The following is a 21,361-nucleotide window of genomic DNA, read 5'->3' as shown; positions in this document are numbered from 1 at the left end:
ACACCTTTTCTTACCTATTGTTAATAGCCAAGGTTATATTTGTATTAAAAATGTATCAAGATCCTCAAAAAACCTAAAAATTAAAGTTTTTTAATCATTGGGAGTTTATATTTCATTTAATTTTGTTCAAACAAAAAATATGCACATCGTGAGAATTACATGTTTTGTCGGAAAAGGTCTCAGCTTTCAGAAAAAAATATCAAATTAGATGTATCAAGCGCCGCACAGTCATAAAAATCGTTTTTCCTATTTTAAACGACTTTTAAAGGGACTTCTGTAACTTAAAATAAAAAATGGATATTTTCGTTGGAAAGCTGAGAATTTTTCCGATTAAAAACTATTATGTGCTCATTTTTTTTTTTAAATTGTTTCCTTCAAAAATAGTAATGAAAAAGTTAAAAATAAAAATGTTTAAAAAATTCAAAAAATCATAACTTTGAAACTGCTGCATATTAAAGGTTCAAATTTTTAGAGAATTTTTTTTTAAATACATGGAAAGACTCCACAACGCTTAAATCAAATCGTCGAGGGTCGCCCCGTAAAAATAACTTTATTTGGTGGAATCACCCATATATATATATTATAGTTGCTAAGTTATCATTTATTGTTAATTTGAGTTATTATCATTATAACTATTTTCTGGTGCGTATTATTATTTTATTATTTTGTTTATCACATGAGAGTGATACAGAGGTCTAAACATTATTTATAATTATTTTGATACAATAATATTATTCATATTTATTATTTGGGTATAGGATAATATTATTTTTTGTGAGTGCCGTACAAATTCACCATTAGACTATTACTGGGAATTTTTATTGGAAATACTTTAAATTCCTATATGAGATTATTTTATTTAATATTTTCTATGGTCACATGCGAGTGATATAATACTTTATACTTATTGAAGTATTATTTTGAGATTGTTATCAGTTCAGTACATTTATTTCGTTTGTTTATTTTCACGTGCGAGTGAAATTATTATTTACTAGTATTTATATTTTCTTCCGAAAATCACAGGCGAGTGATTATATTCTGTACGTGCGATAAATTATTTTTGCGGCTGATACACGTATTGTTTTGTTCAGTATTATTATTTGGATTATAATTTTGTATACTATTATTATTTCTGCAAGTGTACTATTATTTTTGTGATATCGTTTATGTGAGTATGCGATATATTTGATTAATTAATTTATTAGTTAAACGATAATTAAATGCAAATGGTCAGCAACCCGGTATTATTTAATTTTATTATTTTGATTACTGCTATCTTTTTCTTGCTATCCTATTCCTAAATCTGAAAATAGCTACCCTGTCATTTATTTTTATTATCATTTTCATTTTTTTCCGTTGTTTTATTTTGAGTTAATTTTATTCGTGGGGCACACGAACTGGCACCCAACTAGATTGTCTAACCCAGCCTGAGCAGAACTGCGGGTCCAGGGAGATTCAGGATATCTCCAGGTGGGACATTTTGTTTTGTTATTACTTTATTTTCAGTTTTTCAACCAACGGAGAGCCATAACGGCTATTGAGCGCCAACCACACTCCGCCTTGGGACGCGTGAAATAGTAGGGAACGTTATAATTTTATACGCGAAATAGCAAAAATATTTAATTATTTAATGGTTAGAATGACATAATTTTTATGGGAATAGTTTACATTTTGGTACAATATAAAATTTTCTTTCGTTGTATCATTGATGTAAGTTATATAACCGTTCGTGGTTGAGTGAAAATATATTAATGAGCGAAAGTGAAAAATCAATTTCCTTACCATTATACTTCAAACAGTTATCAGTTATTTCTTATAGATATATATATATAAAGGGAGCTCGTAATTATTCCGTAGTTAATATGAATGTCAAAGTATCTTCCATGAAAAAAAATTATAAAAAAAATCTATTAAAAATGCATAAGAAATAGATAAATATATATAAATACATATAAATAAATAAATATATATAAAATATGTATAAAAAATATATTTTCGGTGTATTAAAAATATATCTTATAATATATCGAAAATACATGCATAAAAATATTTAAAAAATATATTTTTAAGTTGATCAAAAACTTAGGTAAAAAAAATTTTTTTAAATATTCTTCATATATTTTTTTGTTATACTCGCTCCAAAGGTTCAACTTTTGAGCGCTGGGTGGCATCCGTAAAGGAACTCTTTTTTAGATACTCTACTATACCGTTTTTTTTTTTTTTTTTTCAAATTTCGGCCGAAAAAAAAAATTATTTGTTTTTCACTTTGAAATATTTTCACATGGGTTATCAAGTTTCCGAAATTTTTCAAATTTCTTTAGTTATTTACATGTAAATGCCAATTCGTTTCAAGAAATTGTATTCTTGTCGATTTTATTTACTTAATTTTAAATGCAAATAACAAACGAACTTTCAAAAATTTCGGAAACGTGAGATGAGATAATTTGTAGAAAATGAAATAATCTATAAAAAAAGGTTCTATAATATTTCAAGGTAAGTCAGACAGTATCGCCAACAAAGTCAAATATTGCTAAAATTGACTATGAATCGAAATTTGATCTCGAATAACTTTTGAAAAATTAAATTTATCGAAAAATGAAATGAACCCTTTTTTAAGAGCGTTCGATTTTCAGTAAAAATATTTAATGATTATTCCGATACACTGATTTCCTAATGACTGATGCAATTTCAAACTTAAAAAAAAATTATTTTCATGTTATTTAGACGGGAAATCGAAAATTACAATGAGGCAGTTGTTAATATTAATATTAAGAGCTCAAACTTCAACAGTATGTTTGTTTCGTCATCTCGAACGATATTTTCCGTATAATTTTCGAAAAAAACATAGTTTTTTTTTTACGGGGCGGCCCTCATCGATTTAGTTTAAACTTTGTGGAGCTGTTTCATCTATCCGAAAAAAAAGTTCATTAAAATTTGAGCCCTTAATATGCAACTGTTTCAAAGTGAGTGTACGCGTAACTTATGATTTGCAATTTCTAATGAAACAGAAACCATAAATACTATTTATTATTTACAGAAATATTGATAAAACTTGATTACAAGGTCAGAACTGTCACTAACGCAACTAACATCACTGTTTGAAATCACTATCAAACAAAACACAAGAATCGAAGTTTAAATTACTAATTCCTAGACTTAAAGCTTCGATGCTGGTATCATAAAAAATAGTATTATAATTTTATTGTCAGAGCTTCATTGCAGTTACACACCAAAAAATATATCCTCACACCGCAAGATTTATACATCCGGGCTATTCAAAATTTTACCAGCGTTAATTTTACTTTTATTACCAACCCTTATTAAAAGAAACAATTTAAAACGATTGGAAAAAAAATTTTAAATACTTTTTAACACTTTTGAATACCTTGAGTACTTTTTAATCATCCTTTTTATTAGCCTAAAAAATTACAAATCGTTTCAAATCGTTTCTCTTAATCAAGGAATAATGACTATAGAAAATAAATGTTTTAGACGTACTATACTTGGAGTCAAATACGGTGAAAAAAACGCAAGCAGTTCACCCTTTCTCACCTATTGTTGATAGCCTAGGGTATATTTGTGCAAAAAATGGATCGACATCCTCAAAAAAGTTAAGAATTAAAGTTTTTTAATCATAGAGAGTTTATATTTTATTTAATTTTGTTCAAATGAAAAATATGCACATCGTGAAAATTACATATTTTGTAGGAAAAAGTTTCAGCTTTCAGAAAAAAATATGAAATTAGACGTATGAAGCGCCGCACAGTCATAAAAATCGTTTTTTCTGTTTTAATCGAATTTTAAAGGATCTTCTGTAACTAAACATAAAAAATGGATATTATTATTATTGGAAAGCTAAGAATTTTTCTTACGAACAACTGATATTTGCTGATTTAAAAAAAAAAATTTTTCTTTTAAAAAAAATAATGAAAAAGTTGATAATGAAAATTTTTAAAAAACCATAGCTTTGAAACAGTTGCACACAAAGGGCTCAAATTTTCAATGAATTTTTTTTTTTTTTTTTTATATATGAAACAGCTCCACAAAGTTTGGACAAAATCGACGAGGGTCGCCTCGTGAAAATTACTTTATTTGGTGGAATAATCCATAGCTGTTATCCGCCCGTTTCGCTGGGCATTTTGTAATGTTGAATGTTGCTCTTTGTGTAGATGACTTTTTATTTTTTTTTTATTGGTGATGTCGATAACTTAACATTTAACGTTCAAACATTCGTAAACATACTTATTCTTTCGCACTTTTCTATGTAAAAAAAAAAGTGTTAAGTTGTGAAACCACAAGATAAAGACAATTTAAAATACTTTGGCTAGGCCTATAACAGCCAAACTATAAAAAAATGACTACTACTGATTCGCTAGTAAATTTTCAATGAAAAATGTTTCATTGGATCGTTGTTAATTTTGTTGTATCTTAACTAACATTCAGTTCAATTTCCAAGACTGTAGGTCTTCGGAACAAAGACGTGAAGATTTTCATTACTTACGTCCCTTCACAGCCTCACTAGTGTCAATTTAAAAAAAAATAAAATTAGACCTTTTATTTTCTTGTATCCGAGGTAATTTTCAGTTAGGATTCCAAGTCTGTAAATCTTTTTGCCAAAAAACGTAAAAATTTTCAATCCTTACGCGCACACAAAGCCCCAGCAGAATCGATTTTTGAAAAGTCTGTATCTCTCTTGGTCAAGAAACATGAAAATTTCAATTTTTTATGACCCCGCATCACCCCACCCGAATAGATTATTAAAAAAAATTTACACTATTTATATTGTAGTATCGTGGGTAATATTCATTAAAAATTTCGAGTCTGTAGGTCTTTTCCCCTATAAACGTAAAAATTTTTATTCCTTTCACCCCCACATATCCCTATAACAATGGATTTCACAAAAAAAGTGAGCCATCGATTTTCTTGTATCGTAAATGATTTTCATTTCAAATTACAAATCTATAGAGCTCTTTTTCAAAAATCGGGAAAATTTGCATTTTTTACGCCCCCGCAAATACCTTTAACAATCGAATTTATAAAAAAAAAAATTAAGCCATCGATTTTTTCGTATCGTTGGTAATATTCATTTTAAATTTTAAGTCTGTAGGAATCTTAGATGAAAATCGTAAAAATTTGTATTTCTTACGCCCCCGCACACTGCTCTAACGGTGGATTTTACAAAAAAAAAATGGAACTATCTATTTTCTCATATTGTTGGTAATTTTTATTTCAAATCACCAATGTGTAAGTGTCTTGATCAAAAAACGTAAATATTTTCATTCCTTACGCCCCCGCACAGCCCCAACATTGTCGATTTAAAAAAGAAAATTACACCATCGATTTTCTCAGTTCGTCAATAATTTTATTTTTCCTATGACAAAAGGTTGCTATGGTACCGGTTACTACGCCATCTGGTAATAGCGAATCAGACAAGTGCATTTGGCCGTTAGCCAATGAGGAGCGAGAATTCGGTAAATAGCCAAAAAGTCAATTTTAAATAAGAGTTTCATACAATTCGTTCTTAGTGAGCGTCTACGTTATGAAAGGATTATGTATTCCAAATTTCAAGTTTGTAGGACATATAGTTACGGAGATCTCGTGATGAGTGAGTCAGTGGTATTTCGCTTATATATGTATAGATAAATATGTGAACGTGGCGGCGCGAGTCAATCGTGTCTCTGTACAATGTCATATGCCTCTTTAACCTCTCCTGTATTGAAACTTATTAATAATAGATAAATATAAATTATAACTTTTCATGAGAAATCTTTGCGCTTAATGTATAATTTTTCATTTTTTAATATCAAAATATTTGCTTGCTCGTTTTTGATAATTTTCATCGATTTATAAATCTCGAATATTTGATGAATTGTATAAGCTTTCATCAATACATATTTTGTTACGTATGTATATTTTCATTTCTAACTCCGTTTACTCAAAGCTAGGTTATCAATCCGAAATTTTAGTAATACGTGGTTGAATAAGTATTGCTTGTACATTCATATATAAATATATAAGTATACTAACAACATTTGAATCGCGGATTAAGAACCTCGGATTGAAAAACTGACCTTCAAAAATTGGCTTAAGCCTTGGTAAAAATGAACAAGAGCCGCTTTTGTTTTAAACTAAGCGCGAGCTACCGAAGTCAGGGAGGTGCTGAAAATTTTCGGAAAATTTACCTTCTATTCTCGTTGCCAGATGACATTCTTTTATTTAAGTCGATTCAAGTTATAATCAAGCGCAATAAGTCATTCAAGTTCGATGGAAATTCAGTAAGCCTATGTAAGTTCAGTGTAAGTTCTATAAGTCAAAGTAAGTTGAATATAAGTTCAATATTTCTACTCAGAATAAATTTATGAAGTCGAAAACATGCAGGATACGGGAAAATTTTATCTCATCATAACTAACGATTTTTATTTCTTAGTTATTAGTTACCATATTGTCAATAGCCGCCAAAGCATCTTCAGCTAATTCAAATTCTATAAACGCAAATCCACGATGTTTTTCAGATTCATAATCAAGTGGAATTTGAATGTCAATTATTTCACCAAATGGTATAAATGCAGCATTAAGAATCTTTTCGTCCACTTCCTCAGCTAAACCACCTATAATCATAGATAGTTATTTAATCCAGGTAATGAATATCTATAATAATATTTAATGAACATTGAATTAAGAGAATAAAAAGTACGTGTTGATGGTTTAGAATAATTTTTCATGCTAAAGATAATCTCAGACAGAATACAGTCAGAGAAAAAATTACTTGTAGAAATATCGTATTTTCTTTTTACAAGAAATTATGTTATCGGAAATTTTCAATCCAATACATTTTTAGTTCCAAAATTTTATTGAAAATAAGTTTCTTAATCGAAGAAATCTGAGCTCAGTTCCAAATATACTGATCTTCTTTATTTTTGGAGTGCTGCAAATGAATTTCGATTTTCTTCAGTTAAGAAAATTATTCTTTAACTGAAATATGCAAGTAATATTGTAATCATTTTTATTGATTTACTTCTTAAGAAAATGTTGTTTCTACAAAAGTTAATTTTTTTATCAATGTATTCCTGTTTGTACAAATAGAATGACTTTAAACAGTCTGTAACGTAATTTTTTTTATATACTCGATCAGACTTAACAAAATTACACACAAATTTTTACTCAAAAAAATTATTTAATACTCAAATTAACAAAATCGGGCTACGTTACACTTCGCCCACCAGTCACCTCCCTCATCTCCTTCAGATCCTGACGGGTGCCAGCTGACTTTTATTACCCGGTATCGGCAACCGGTCTAAACTTACACGTAAATTAAAACCTAAAATCTAAATCTTTTATTCTTATTTTGTGAAAGAAGCTGTAATAGGATGACCTGGTGTTCGACTACCAGGTCAGCAAAAATTAAATTTCGCACCCTTTTGAATTTGCGCACCCGCTCTTGCGCCGATTTAATTTTAATTTGACGGCGTGACGGTAAAGGGTAGGTCAGGTGCACCGTGTCGCCAGACACCACCAGTTAATTAATCGTAACCTGCTAACCGAACCAAGCAGCCGCTCAAACCTGACTTTGTCTGTTTGCTACTTTTAATTAAAATTTATTCTGTGAGTTTACGTGTCAGGCAGACACCTCAATTTTCACTTAAAGTTTTATTTGCGTGGAGATTTGGAAGCCTAGTACGAGTCCAGGAGAATTCACAACATGGCAAAGCACTTGGGACAGGTCGACGCAAGTTCATCTAAAATTCTTTCATCATAAATCGTCAAACACGTGGGTAATTTTTCTAATTTAATTTTTTTATCGTCTTTTATTTGATTTATTTTATCTGAGTAAATTACTTTGAATTCCAAATCTCTGTGCATGCCGGAAATTTGTTTTAATCGATCTATTTTGTTTGTCAGGATTTTTCCTCAACATTAATAAATTATTTATTAATTAAAATAAATTAAATCTCGCTAAATATTATCCAGATAAATTGTTTAAATAAAATACATTATAACAAAGTTGAGGTTAATTTAGCGCGGGTATTTGAGTTTTTGATGTTCATGATCTTGAGAACATGAGGCACGAATGCGACGCATGCGCAGTATAATTCTTTAAATTAAATTTAGTTATAAATTACTATTTATATTTATAAGAGAGTTGGGGAATCACGTGACGCCTGATTGTGTACGGACGCTTGTCCGAAGTGCTCTGTTAAATCTCTTAAAATCTTCACTATTCTCGCATCTTTTACATATAGTGTTGTTTGAATATAAATAAATCTCGTTATACTCTTCCTTCTGAATTAATAAGTTCGTAAATTCCGTGCCATAACTTCCGTTAAAACAGTTATAAAATCATTCCGAGCCATTTGAGAGATTATGTCGGTTGCAAAAAATCCCGCGACCGAGAGTCCAATACAGAGTAAAAGTGCTGCCAGCTGTGTGAGCAAAAGTGTACTTGAGAGCAAAAATCAAACTCTGAAGGCACGTCAATAACAATCCTCGCCAGACACCGATAAATGTAAGCCAGAAAAAAGAATACCAAAACATTTGACATTCACTCGGGAAAGAGCTGGTTCCTGTGGTCAAATTGAAGACTTTTTCAAGAGGAAAAGATCAGATGAAATGTTTGTGAACATGATTCTATACATATTTCAAAAATTTTTTTTGTGTCAGTTACTGTGTTTTGAAATGGGTCAGCCGATCTTTTCTAATAGTTTAAGAATTTAAAAAAATTATGATATTGAAAGTAGCACACATCGAACAATTTTTTTCTTTTTAATTGCGATTTTCTTGTAAGTTTAAAAAAAAAATCATGAAAATATGCACAAACATTAATTCTATCCAAAATTTGTCATTGTCAATAACAAACTGCATGTATATTAAACTCACACTATATAGAGATTGCTACCTATACGTTTAATCTATAGACTATTCAATATAAATGTTTGCAGCGTTGCCACATTTATTATACTCATCAGTGTGATTGTATTAGTGTGTATCTGTATATTTAAAACTAAAATGTATTGGATACAGTCTCTCACAAAAATAAAATATTCTCGCATTGAGTATCTCTAACTTTTTGTAGTTACGATTACGCTATACTTTTGGCTACGAATGTCACGAGTGAACTACCTTTAGAAAAAAAATATATTATGCAATTTTACTCGCTTGATTACGAGAATTTATTTAATTTATTCTGTTGAAATATATAATTTAAATAATCTATTTGATTTCTAAGCACTTTAAATTACTAACACATAAACAGAGTCAGCCCGGGGACAAGCCAGGGGAGAGATGTTTTCTGACTTTGAGATGAAATCGTGACTAAATTAAATAAAATTAAGAAATGAATTTGAGTGACCACTTACGTGAGCACGAGTTTTGAAAGATAATTACATTTCTTTTCATACATTTTTTTAAAAAAGATGATTTTTCACCGTGGACGTCGAATTTACGTCTTAACTGAGAATGACTCGTATAAATCGTTAAATTTTCGATCGAAGTGATTGTTTTTTTTTTTTTTTTTTTGAGCACCGAAATCTTTTCAGTACCGAAACTTAAAATTTTTTTAAGCCTGAAAAGCCTAAATTGTTCTAAGTTTCTGATCCCAAAATTTATAAGACAAAAAAATTTGACCAAAATTAGTGTATGTCAGTCGATTCGGAGTTTCGTGACATGAATTTGTGTTTTATAATCAAAATAATTTTTAACTTCCCGCTAAAAAAATCGATGATTTTCAAAAATTTCGGGAAGTTATTATTTTCACCCCGATTTTCGAAAATCGAGTTTTCATCAAATATTGACGTTCTGGGGTCCTAGGAAGCTATTCTGACTGTTTTCAAAATGATGTCCGAGCGTGTGTGTGTATGTGTGTGTGTGTGTGTTAAGAGCTTGTTGGCCATCAACTTTTCTGAAAATTTCAGATCATTTGATCAAGTAAACTCGAAAATATTGGTAAATCACGAAATAAAAAAATTTTGTTTTTTAGTGTTTTGTTGATTTCTCAGAAACGAATCGAACGATTGACTTCAAAATCTAATTAACTCTCGGGCTTAATAAGACGCGTCGATTTCGCCCTTAGCCAACTTAATCGGATAATTCGTTCTACAGTTATCGTGGAAAATAGAAATGGTAAAAAATGGTTTATTGCGAATATATTGGAAACAACTGAACTAAACAATTCCAAAATCTGATCAGTTTTAGAGTTTTTAAAAATGCGTCGATTGCCACCCCAACCATCAAAATCGGGTGATTTGTCTAAGAGTTATCGCGGAAGAAAGAAACGATAAAAAACAGTTTTTTGCGAATATCTCTGAAACACCTGAAGAAAAGAATTCCAAAATCTGATCAGCTTCAGCATTCAGTTAAAAGGCGTCGATTGTCACCTCAACCATCAAAATCAGGTTATTTTTCTAAGAAGTATCGCGGAAAAAAGAAATGGTAAAAAACGATTTTTTGCAAATATCTTTAAACTAACTAAACCAAAAGATTTCAAAATCTGATCAGCTTTAAACTTTATCAAAACGGGTCGATTGCTACTTCAAACATGAAAATCAAACCATTTGTCAATGAAATATCTTGGGAGAAAGGAATGGTAAAAAACGTTATTTTCGAAAACAACGGCATACAAAAGTATTTTCGAGCTCGAAACTGTATTCCTGACAATATTTTCAAGCTCAAGGAGCTCGAAATGAGCGGGAAATTTTGGGGCAAAACCGCAGGATCAACCGATAGACCGATTTTTTTTTAGTGTGATATGTGAATTTTTTCAAGTCCTGAAGGTTAATTTGTGAGCGAAAACAATGGTTGTCGTAATTAAATTAATTTTATTGCTGTAACGAAGTGAGTACTTGTAGGCTTGGCGTATAAGTTAAGTAAGGTCGATGGCTGCTCCTCGGCCACGTGGCGTAGCGGTACATCGTCGGTCTTGCGTGTGTAAGGTATTAGGTTCGAATGTTTCTTAGGGCGACTGCGAAATAATTATTTAAGAAGCATAGGAAGGTCGTTAAACTTTGAAGTTTAAGGAGGTTCGGGACGTACAGTCTGATCACTAAGTTTCATCTCACAATACCTATATATAGACATACCATAGTTCGTAACTTGAGAAGGATTAATTTAACTCGAAACTGTACTTTCAAAATACGTAACAAGCTTTTACTAGTGATTTAATGACATTTAGCTTACCGAAATAATCTTTTATGCATTAAATAACTAAATTGTTATAAAATAATTGATAATATATTTTAAATTTAAATAAAATAATCATTTATTTAATTTTAAATATTCCTCAAATTTTACCACGGTTGCGCATGCGTCGACTGCTCTATTATTTATAGTCATAGCAACTTTAAAAATTTCGTTATGTTTAGTTAAAAATCTCAGTTGATTTAACGATTAGGGTTTAGTTCTTTAAAAACTTCTTTGAATTTAACATAACTATTTTTAGTCAGTTTATTAACAATGAAATTGTTGACTTAACTACAAAATAGTTACTGCAACTGAATTTAATTGTTACATTAACTAAAACTGATTTGTGATAGTAACTAAGAAAAAATATTTGTCTTCTTATTTTACTATTTTTTTGTAGTTGTAGTTACTGATTTTTTCTCTGAGTGTATGATCATATTTCAAATATATATGAATTTACTAGTATGTATTCAAATGTTTTCATATTAACATAATCAGACAGTTTATATCTATAGAAATATAAATAATACTATTAAGTTTAAGTTTTATCTCTACTTTAAATTAAAATATCTCAGAAAAGTCAATAGGCCCGAATTAATCGACGAATTATCGTCATGTGTAAACACTTAATCTTAATAAAACTACTTCACATATATTTATTACATTGTATTGGTTCTTGCCAAGACATTGCAAGATTTTCGACGGTCTTGATCTTGGTCTCGATATTGCAATCTATAGTATCGTCTTGGTCTCGTCTTGATAAGTTGAGACCAGATCAATATAATCTCGATATTGAGGCATACTCGTGAAAAAAGGGGCATTTTTCAATATAAACTTTACTTGCTTCATAATGAGACTGATTTAGTCCGAAACTCCCAATGCATTAATTGTTGTGTTCGAACTCGTAAAAATACGATAACTTTAAGAAAACACGACTTATTAACTTAATTTTTTGTTTTCTCATCTTTGTATTTTTAATTGCAAAAACCCTTGCAAAAATCACTATCTAAATCTTTTCTGTTTAATTGTAATCAATAAAAAACATAAAAACTTATAATTCACGAAAAATTTAGCTGCCATTTTTATTTTTACTATCATTATTATTTTTTCATTTTTTTCTCTCCATTAACTACTGGTAGCAGCACTACCGTGACAGTAGAAAAAAAAGATTTGGAAAATCGAAAACTGCACGCTTTGAACGCTTATGTTATATTTTTAAAAAGTTTAAATCGCCCACGTTTTTTTTTCATAGAAATTTCTACGTAAATATGCGGTAATAAAAGTCAACAAAAAAAGTAAGATGAGGAGAAAATTCCTAAAAATACGGCTGCAGTGTGTGTTCGTTTACATGTAAAATTGCCAGTTTAAATAGTAATGATTTATTATAAAAGAACGAGCCGCAGAGGCAGCTGATCAATTCTCGAGTAGGTTGGGCAATCGCTCAAGTAAAACAGCATCAAACACGATCGTAATGATGCAGTACAGTATAAGCACAAGTCAGGGCCGAATCTGCACAATGACGGCAAAAGGAGAAATAAAGCAGTTCGCGATATAAAGGCGAAAGTGTAAAAGGCCAAAAAGGCTATACACACAACAATTAATAAATTTAAAAAAAATTTTTAATGAGAATGACTCAAGTCGTTATTTTCGAAAAGAACTTTCCCTGCATAATTCTGAAGATTGTGAAAAAAAAACAGTAAAAATAATAATTATAATTAACATTTGTTATAAATGAATTGTACTTCGACAAAATTACAGAATCTGATGACGCAATCAGCATATGTTCAGTCACGAGCTTGATCAGTTTGAATCAAGCTTCGTGCATTTCCGCTCGGTTCGGGAGTTGCCGAGCTCGCTACTGACTGAAGGTCAGAATAGTGCCGGGTCACTCGCTATTTGGGCCCGGCACATACAATTTCTAACTCAGGATCGTGTCAAGACGTCCTGAGAACCCGCTACAAGCTGACCAATCACAAAATTCGTTTTATATTGGTCAGCCTATGAGAGAGCTCGCTATCAACTGCTACCTGTTGGCACGCTTTTAAGCCAATAGGAAAATTCGTTATATGCAGCAAGGCTGCCACGTCGACACCAAGCTCCTCGACGACTCAACAACGCTACCATCTTTTTTCATTCTACAACGTGCTTCGCTACTTGCAACCTCGTGCTTGAAACCGCTTCAGTAATTAATAACTTTTGTGATATTTAACTAAACCGCTACGCCGAATTATCCTCAATATTTAGTCAGTATATCAAGGCTGCTATTTATTGAGAATATATAAATTGTTCTTTCGCTAGTAATTAATTGTGAATTAATTTCCGTTGACTTAACCGCTACTGACCACGTGTCAATTTATACGTGAATTGAATATCTGAGTTTGCATTCGCTATCGCGTATCAATTTCTAGTCGCATTCGCTTGAATATAAGTTCTCATAATTTTTACGTGTAAATAAATCTATGATTTATTTATTGATAAAATCTGAGTAATTTTTAATTGTTTAATTCACCTCGCCTAAACCAGATCCAACTAGTTTATTCGCTCATTATACAGTATATTATTACGAAACGTTATTCAATAATAAATAAATTAACAACGTCAAATAATATATCAGAAAAGCCATTATAATCATTTATTTATAAATTTAAAAATTAAAATAATATCAACTGATTTTCAAAACTTACGAATTATTTATAACTTGTATTTAATTTAAATGTTCTGCTAGATGTCATCAACAGTTTTTGTCTCAGATTTAATATTTTTTCTTTGCTACTATCACGCCACTGTTTGCGTCAATATTTGCGGAAAGAAATAGAAATTAATTTTGAAAAAATCCCGTGAAAAATGAATTATACATAGCCATATCCCAGTGAACGCATGACCTTATATATATATATATATATATATTTTGACGTCATACGTAGGTCATAGAAATGTCATTGCATCTTATGTTAATTTGATGTCAATCTGACGTTTTACATGACTTTACTATGATGTCCCAAAGTAATCGATAAACTCGATAATATATTTCAGACGTTTTAGATTAAAACATTAGCGTCAGCATAAAAAAATTAACTTTATATTTTTTAATAATATACTGAAAATAGTATTGAGGATGATCAAGAAAATGTAACGACAGTTTGAATTTTTGTGATATTAAGATTGTAAAGTTTAGTTTTGCAATTTTTCAATCGATTAAATTTCATACAATTTTGTGGAATTATTTAATTGTTCGCAAAATTTCATATAAGATTTTTTTAATTTCACATCACAATAGAAAATTAAAAAATTTGAAGAAACTTAATAAAATTTTTTATAATTATCATTTATAAGTTCATGGAGTTTTTTTGAATTTTGTAAAAGTCCATCACGAAAACTTATGAACTCTGTCTTTACCGGCATTTCACTCTAAATATATCAATTAAGCACAAGACTTGAACTCTCGTGATGTGACCAGTGAGCAACGTTCAGGACTGCCAACCAAGAGGAGCCGTGTTCGAACCCAGCAGACGCCCAGGATTTTTTCATAATTTACTGTTACCTAATTTTGTTTCTGAATTCGTAATGCGTTCGCGCGGTAATAATCAAATCAAAAATTCGGTATTTAATTTTTTTTTTTTTTTTTTTCAAATATTTTATCTGGATTGATGATTTTGACATCACCCATATGTCATACTGACGTCATGGTATGTCACACAGACATCACATTTACGTCATGTATACGTTATTAGTTTTACGTCATAATCTTACGTAAAAAAGTGTGAAATAATGAGTCACACCTGACTCATTCATGACTTATATTTTACGTAAATCATGACATAGCGTAACATCACTCTGATGTCACATTTACGTAAATATGTTTACGGGAATATGAATGCTCCATACATGGCCGTGTATGGAAATTAGCCAGGCATGCCCATATATGACTAGATATGCCCGTACATGATCATACATGACCGTGTGTGGCCATGCATGTAAATTGACCAGATATGGCCATGTATGACCATACATAGCTTGATACGGCTATACATGACTTGATATGATTATGCATGAAAATTTTAACTAAGTTAAAAAAAAAATTTCTTTTTTTTATTATTTTGGTTACGCAAAGATTATCAGATATGCGATTAATTGGAATCCTAATCGAACTGAAAATTTTTAATTCAAAGAAAAAACGCTAGACTTATTAATGACCGCACTCGCTTTAGTAGGATTCGAACCCGGGACCTTCCGTACGAGAGACCAACGCTCTGACGACTAGGTTATACAAGCGACAGTGACAACGAAGTTTAGATATACTACTTGAGATTGAAAGAATATATTCATTTTTGAAAAATCAAAATATGATCATCAATATGCTATTAGTAATGTCAAAAAAATTTCGTATTTTTTTTTTTACACCACAACATCCTGTTTATAAGCAATTGTGATAGTCAGCTCAAATTTTTTATATAAAAAATCTGTATGTCCTATATATGACCATATATGCCCAAACATGGGCATATATGATATACACAATAGTTTATGTATAAGATATTTATAAATGATGCGAATAGTTAACTTATGAGTTATTTATTCCGCATCAAATCAAGCTATTCATATTTGAAAATCATTTGAAACTTTCAGATGTTACTTGCACCCTAAACTTTTTTAAAGTTATGATTATTATTAGTAATTGCCAAATTTTACTAAAAAGTAGCTCAGCTAATACCGCTTTCGTGAAATTTCAAAGATATCGAGCGACATCTAATAATTTATATTGTGACTTTAAATTTCAGCAATTCGATTTCCCATTTATATAACGTGAGAAAATTGTTTTTCCGGTTTCAACTTGATTTTTTAGTGCTAAAAAATTGTTTAACTTCCCGCTAAGAAAATCGATGATTTTCAAAAATTTCGGGAAGTTATTGTTTTCACTCCAATTTTCGAAAATCGAGTTTTCATCAGATGTCGACGTTTTGGGGTCCTAGGAAGCTATTCTGACTATTTTCAGAATGATGTCCGAGTGTCTGTAATGTATGTGTGTGCGCGTGTATATGTGTGAATGGTCTATAACTTTTTAACTAATTATCCGTTTTGAATGGTTGAGGTGGCAATCGAAAGAGGTTATTGGCCATCAACTTCCTGAAAATTTCAAATTATTTGATCAAGTAGACTCGAAAATATTTGCTAATTACGAAAAAAAAAACTGTTTTTTTTTATTTTTTTATTAATTTCTCAGAAACGAGTTGAACGATCGACTTTAAAATCTAATCAGCTGTAGAACTTTATCAGCCACGTCGAAAGCGACAGCAACCATCTTAATCGGTTAATTAATTCAAAAGATATCGACGCTTGAAAATTGAAAAAATAACATAAAATGTTATTTTTCCGGATAGATCAAAATATAATGTGCTAAAATGTGTCTGAAATCTTACCAACTCTTTCTCTTTAGTCTCTTTCGATCATCATATAATGTCATTCAACTTCTTTTTTAGATTTAATCATATTGTCAGCAAGAAATTGAAAAAACTCAGTTTTTAATATTTTTCTTGGATATTTCATATATTATGGTTCTGACCTAAGTCAAAACTCATTCAAATCTTGATTTTGATCACTGACATTGATTTCTGCCTCAATGCATTTATTTCATAGAACATAATCGGGAATAAAAATTTAAAAGCCGCTTCTTCATTCATGATTTCCGATTCTTAACTTTTCAAACTCTAGCAAAAAATGTAACTTGTTAGAGCTTGAAAAGCTCATAAAAAAATAATTTCATATAATACCATTTCCGAGGTCGAAGAACTCGAAAATATATTTACAGGGATGTTTATAAGCTCCTTGTGCTCGAAAACAGCGCGAAGTTTTGGGGCTGGCCTGCAGGGCCAACCGGCGTCCAGATTTTTTTTAAATGAAGCAGCATAAAGTTTTTGTAGGGCATGAGATTCGCTACAAAAAAGTTTATGAGAGCCAAGTGGGTACGACCAATAATACTCGAGTTACAGAGCTTTAAAAGGTTGATCTTAATTATAATTGGCATAAAATCACCTAAAATTCAGAATTTATTAATTTTACGCAAAAAATTAAAAAAAAAAAGTTTTATATATAGTTCATATACCCATGCATGAACTATATACGGCTGTCTATAACCATGTATAATTCATTAGTTATGGACATACATGATCATATATACAAGACAGTCTTAAACAATAAAATTGGGTAAGTTTTGAATAAGCAAATACCTAAAAATTGTAAAAGTATGTAAATAACTGATTATTTCTATTTCTCGGGTTGTATATTTATTCATTATGATATAAATTGATAGTAAAAAAATCGAAAAGCTGTATTATTAATATTCAAGGGTCGCTCGAAAACGTCCAAGAGATATTACTCGGAAACATTTAAAATTCCTGAGCGACTCAAAGAGAATGGCTCGACACCTGGGACAAGTCGACATAAGTTCCTTGGAATAGAGGTTAAATTTATATTTCAACAAAATTTGTCAAACACGTGAGGGAATTTTTCCTGTCATTTATCGTCTTTTATTAATTTAATTTATTCAAATATTTATTTAATTGATTTCTATATTTTAATTGATTTATCCAATCGCTGTGCATGCCAAACTTTTATTTGTCGTCCGTACTTTCTCGTCACTATACGAATAAATCTAAATTCAGTTTAGTAAATATTAATTTATAATTATTAATTCAAGATAATAAAATAAAATAAAGTTTGAGTATCCGAGTGAGAATCATCAGGCCCGACGAAAGAGTGTCGCGCATGCGCAGTGGAACTCTGTTTGGTTTCTGCAGTAATTAAATTTATGAATTAATTTTCCAAAGACTAAAAAATTTCAACTAGTTATTATTAATTAAAGAAACAATTAATTGTAATAAATTTATTCTATCTATATTTATTTATTCTTTTATTATTTCAACCTATTTTCACTATCCTAAATCGAGCCGCGTACTCGGCTATGTCAGACATTTACGAACCCGGTGCTCGACATCCACACGAGCATTTTCAGAAGGGCTGTCCGAACCTCCTGGTACGGGGAAGCAAGGACAGACCCTTACAACACATTGAAATTTTCAACATAGTCATGGCTTTATAAATATAAACTATGGGGTTCAGGAGAAAGAAAAAATCAGGAAACAAAAAATCCGTATTTCAATCATTTTTGATATTGTCAAAATTTGTGAGCGACCTCTTGAAGATTTTTTATCGAACTGATTTTTAGAGCGGCTTCTTAAAACATCTTAAACCAACAAATTTTCACAAGACTCGAAAAAAAAAATAATCGGTTTTTTGGAACGCCCTAATGGTCATTTATAGTTAAATCAGAGATCGGCAGTACCGATTTTTTTGTCAACGATTTCGTTTATATTACTAATTTTTTGATTAATTTTTATTTAATTTGAGGAAAATACTAATTTTAAAAAAATAAGCAATATATAAAAAAAGATTACTAATTTAAAAATTAATTAATAATTAGAAAAAGAAAATTATCCAATTTTTCTGAAAATTCGACAATTAGAGAAAAAATTATCTACTTTTTCGGAAAAATAAATAATTAGGAAAAAATCATCTGATTTTTTTTTGAAAAATTAATAATGTGGAAAAAACTGAATTTTTCTTAAAAATGGGTAATTATAAGGAGAAAATTACAGCTCATAATCAAATAGTTATTGCAACCATAATCAAAAATTTGCTATCTTAAATAAAAAATCACATTCCATAAGAAAAAAATAAATTATGATGATTAGTAGAAAAATCATTTTTTATTACAACTATTACTATCTAGAACGTTATTTTTACTTATCATAATAATTACAATTTTAAGTAGAGATAATTACTTGACAAATTCAAAAACCGCTCACAGGTTGTAACCGTGCGTTTCTGATTTTTCGACTTGAAAATCGAGCTCGAAAATCTAACTGATTTTAAGGCTATCTATTATGATAATTGTATCTTAATTGACACTCCTTAGTCACCCGGGGCCATGTCAGAGGCCCCCTAGTTCGAATTCTATTTGGATTCAGACGACAGTGGGGTAATTGCACGTCGCTAAAATTAACATATAAAAGGGCCAACAAGCACTTGCTCGAGGACTTTGGCCCTGGCTACCACCCAGAGTGAACCAGTAAGATAGTGGACTGATGACGCTTAGCGAAGTCGCTACTCTACCCCAGAACTCAGTACATATAACACGAGCTGGCCTAAAGCTAGTCAAATATCTAGTCATTTAGTCCAGTCATCAGTTCTATTTCGGTTAATCGGTTACCTGAATAATTTTATGAATTGAAATTTTTCTTTATAAATTAAACTAAATTATTAATTTTATCATAAGTGATATTTGTATTATTCGAATAAATTAACCCTTAACGGCTACACCTCACCCAGGCCACAAAACGGCCACACGGGGTAACTCCCTTTTTTTGAAAGTTTTTTGACTAATTTATTTGAAAGATATAAGACCTCTAATTTCACTTTTTTTTAAGCCTGGGAAGACTAGTCACCCCATGTGGCCGTTGAGGGTTAAATAAGATTTTGCGACTCCTTCGTTTGGTTAAAGAAAACCAAGTTTGATTACTAAGTGAGTGTGGTGGTTTGATGTACAACGTCTGCCCGCGAGGATTTCACTGAAGAGGATCGACCTCGAGTCTAAGGAGCCCATGAGGATTTACTGAAGAGGATCGACATCGAGTCCAAGGAACCTGTGATGAACCGGAGACTGACACCACCAGTAATAAGTCCACTTACATCTACATAAGTCTTAATGAAATTTTGTACAAACATTTTCTCTCTCTTCAACGTATTATGATTTTGAATTAATTTTAAATTTTATCCTATCCCCCACGTCCAATAAAGCTTACACGTTTTAATAACTTATCAATTTATCGCTGGATACATATTTCATTTTTACGAGTTAATTTATAAATATAATAAAACGGGAAAATTCTGTATATATTTTGAGAATTTGATTGAATAAAATTTATAAAATATTATTAAGTCTCTACCAATTAATTTTTTTATCACCAGCGTCACATAGATTAAGCTATTACTTTTCAGCCGCGTGTCCGGTACAGAACGAGTCGACCTACTCCTGAGATTTATTTTCCCGACATCAGAACCAGTAATAAAATAATCCTTAATTAATATTTATATTTAATAATTAATAATTAACTAACAAAGAAGGTAGCCCAAATGTCCCTCTCCGATTTCGATGAAACTGAGATATGTTATTCTCCGTCGAAATCTAAGGGACACGTATTTTTTTTACCTGCGGAAAAACATATCTAGGGGGTGAAACCACCCCTCGAAGTTTAAGCTCCAAAGGGTTTTTTTGCAAGTTTCGCATACTTGCAGTTTGAATAATCAAATGGGACCAACAGCATCATTTTCGGGGTGAAAAGTCATGAAAAGTAACTGTAACGGGGTAAAATTAAACTATTTCAAATAATTTAAATTTAAATTGTCCTTGAATTCCCCGCGGTTGGTTAATTATCAAAAATCGATTAACCCCCGTGATCTAGTTTATCGACTGGTCCCCGGAAACGCCAATTTTGGAGGCTCATCCTCCCTCTTTGATTAGAAGTTAATAAGAGTGGGAAAATTCACGAAAATTGCCGAGGGGTCGCGGACCTAGATTATTAATGAGTGCCGAGGTGATTTTGGAACAGAATCGGACGGACCGGCAATGAAGCGAGAAGGAACTGCACGTCAATTATAAAGGTAATTATATAAGCTCTGGAGAGGTTAGAGTGGAACCTTCCAGAAGCTATAGTCATATAAATAAAATTGAAATTCTTGTATCCGGCAGGAAGCCGATACAATTTAAGAAAGATAATTGATTTGTATTGAATTTTCCACAGATTTAATAAAAAAAATAAAAAGAGAGCTGGGAGAAAATAAAGGAAAACGAGGAAATCGGCGGAAGGACTGTGAGAGTGAAATTGAAGCCGCCACAAGGAAAAGAAAGAGGTAAATAAATTGTTGGCAGTAGCCACAATTTATTAACAACTAATTTTTCGTAACTATTAAGAAATTATTATTCGTGGACAGTCGCCATTTCCGGGTCGTTCAGTATAAGATAAAATTCTCGGCAGAAGCCAGAATTCTTTTGCTAAATATTTTTTTACAACGCGGTCCGTCGGAATAAAATTCTCGGCAGAGAGGCCAGAATTTTAATCAGTATTAATTATAA

The 21,361-nt window shown here is 30.9% G+C and overlaps 1 protein-coding gene across 2 annotated transcripts in view; it reads right to left on the bottom strand.

The window, feature by feature from the left end:
* The window catches only part of LOC103575985 (peptidyl-prolyl cis-trans isomerase E), a 79,702-nt gene that overhangs the window by 38,986 nt on the left and 19,355 nt on the right, over nucleotides 1-21,361 (bottom strand). Inside the window, exon 2 of one of the 2 annotated variants that reach the window (XM_014443480.2) lies at nucleotides 6,439-6,608. The exons of the other annotated variant lie outside the window; for it this stretch is intronic. Within the exon in view, the coding sequence (XP_014298966.1) occupies nucleotides 6,439-6,608 (170 nt within the window). The remainder of the gene's footprint in view (nucleotides 1-6,438; nucleotides 6,609-21,361) is intronic. 2 annotated transcript variants of the gene reach the window in all.

The sequence above is a fragment of the Microplitis demolitor genome, chromosome 10 (genome assembly GCF_026212275.2).
Source record: "Microplitis demolitor isolate Queensland-Clemson2020A chromosome 10, iyMicDemo2.1a, whole genome shotgun sequence".
NCBI lineage: Eukaryota > Metazoa > Arthropoda > Insecta > Hymenoptera > Braconidae > Microplitis > Microplitis demolitor.
Note: the sequence above shows the minus strand (reverse complement) of the source record. Positions and strands in the feature narration are given on the sequence as shown.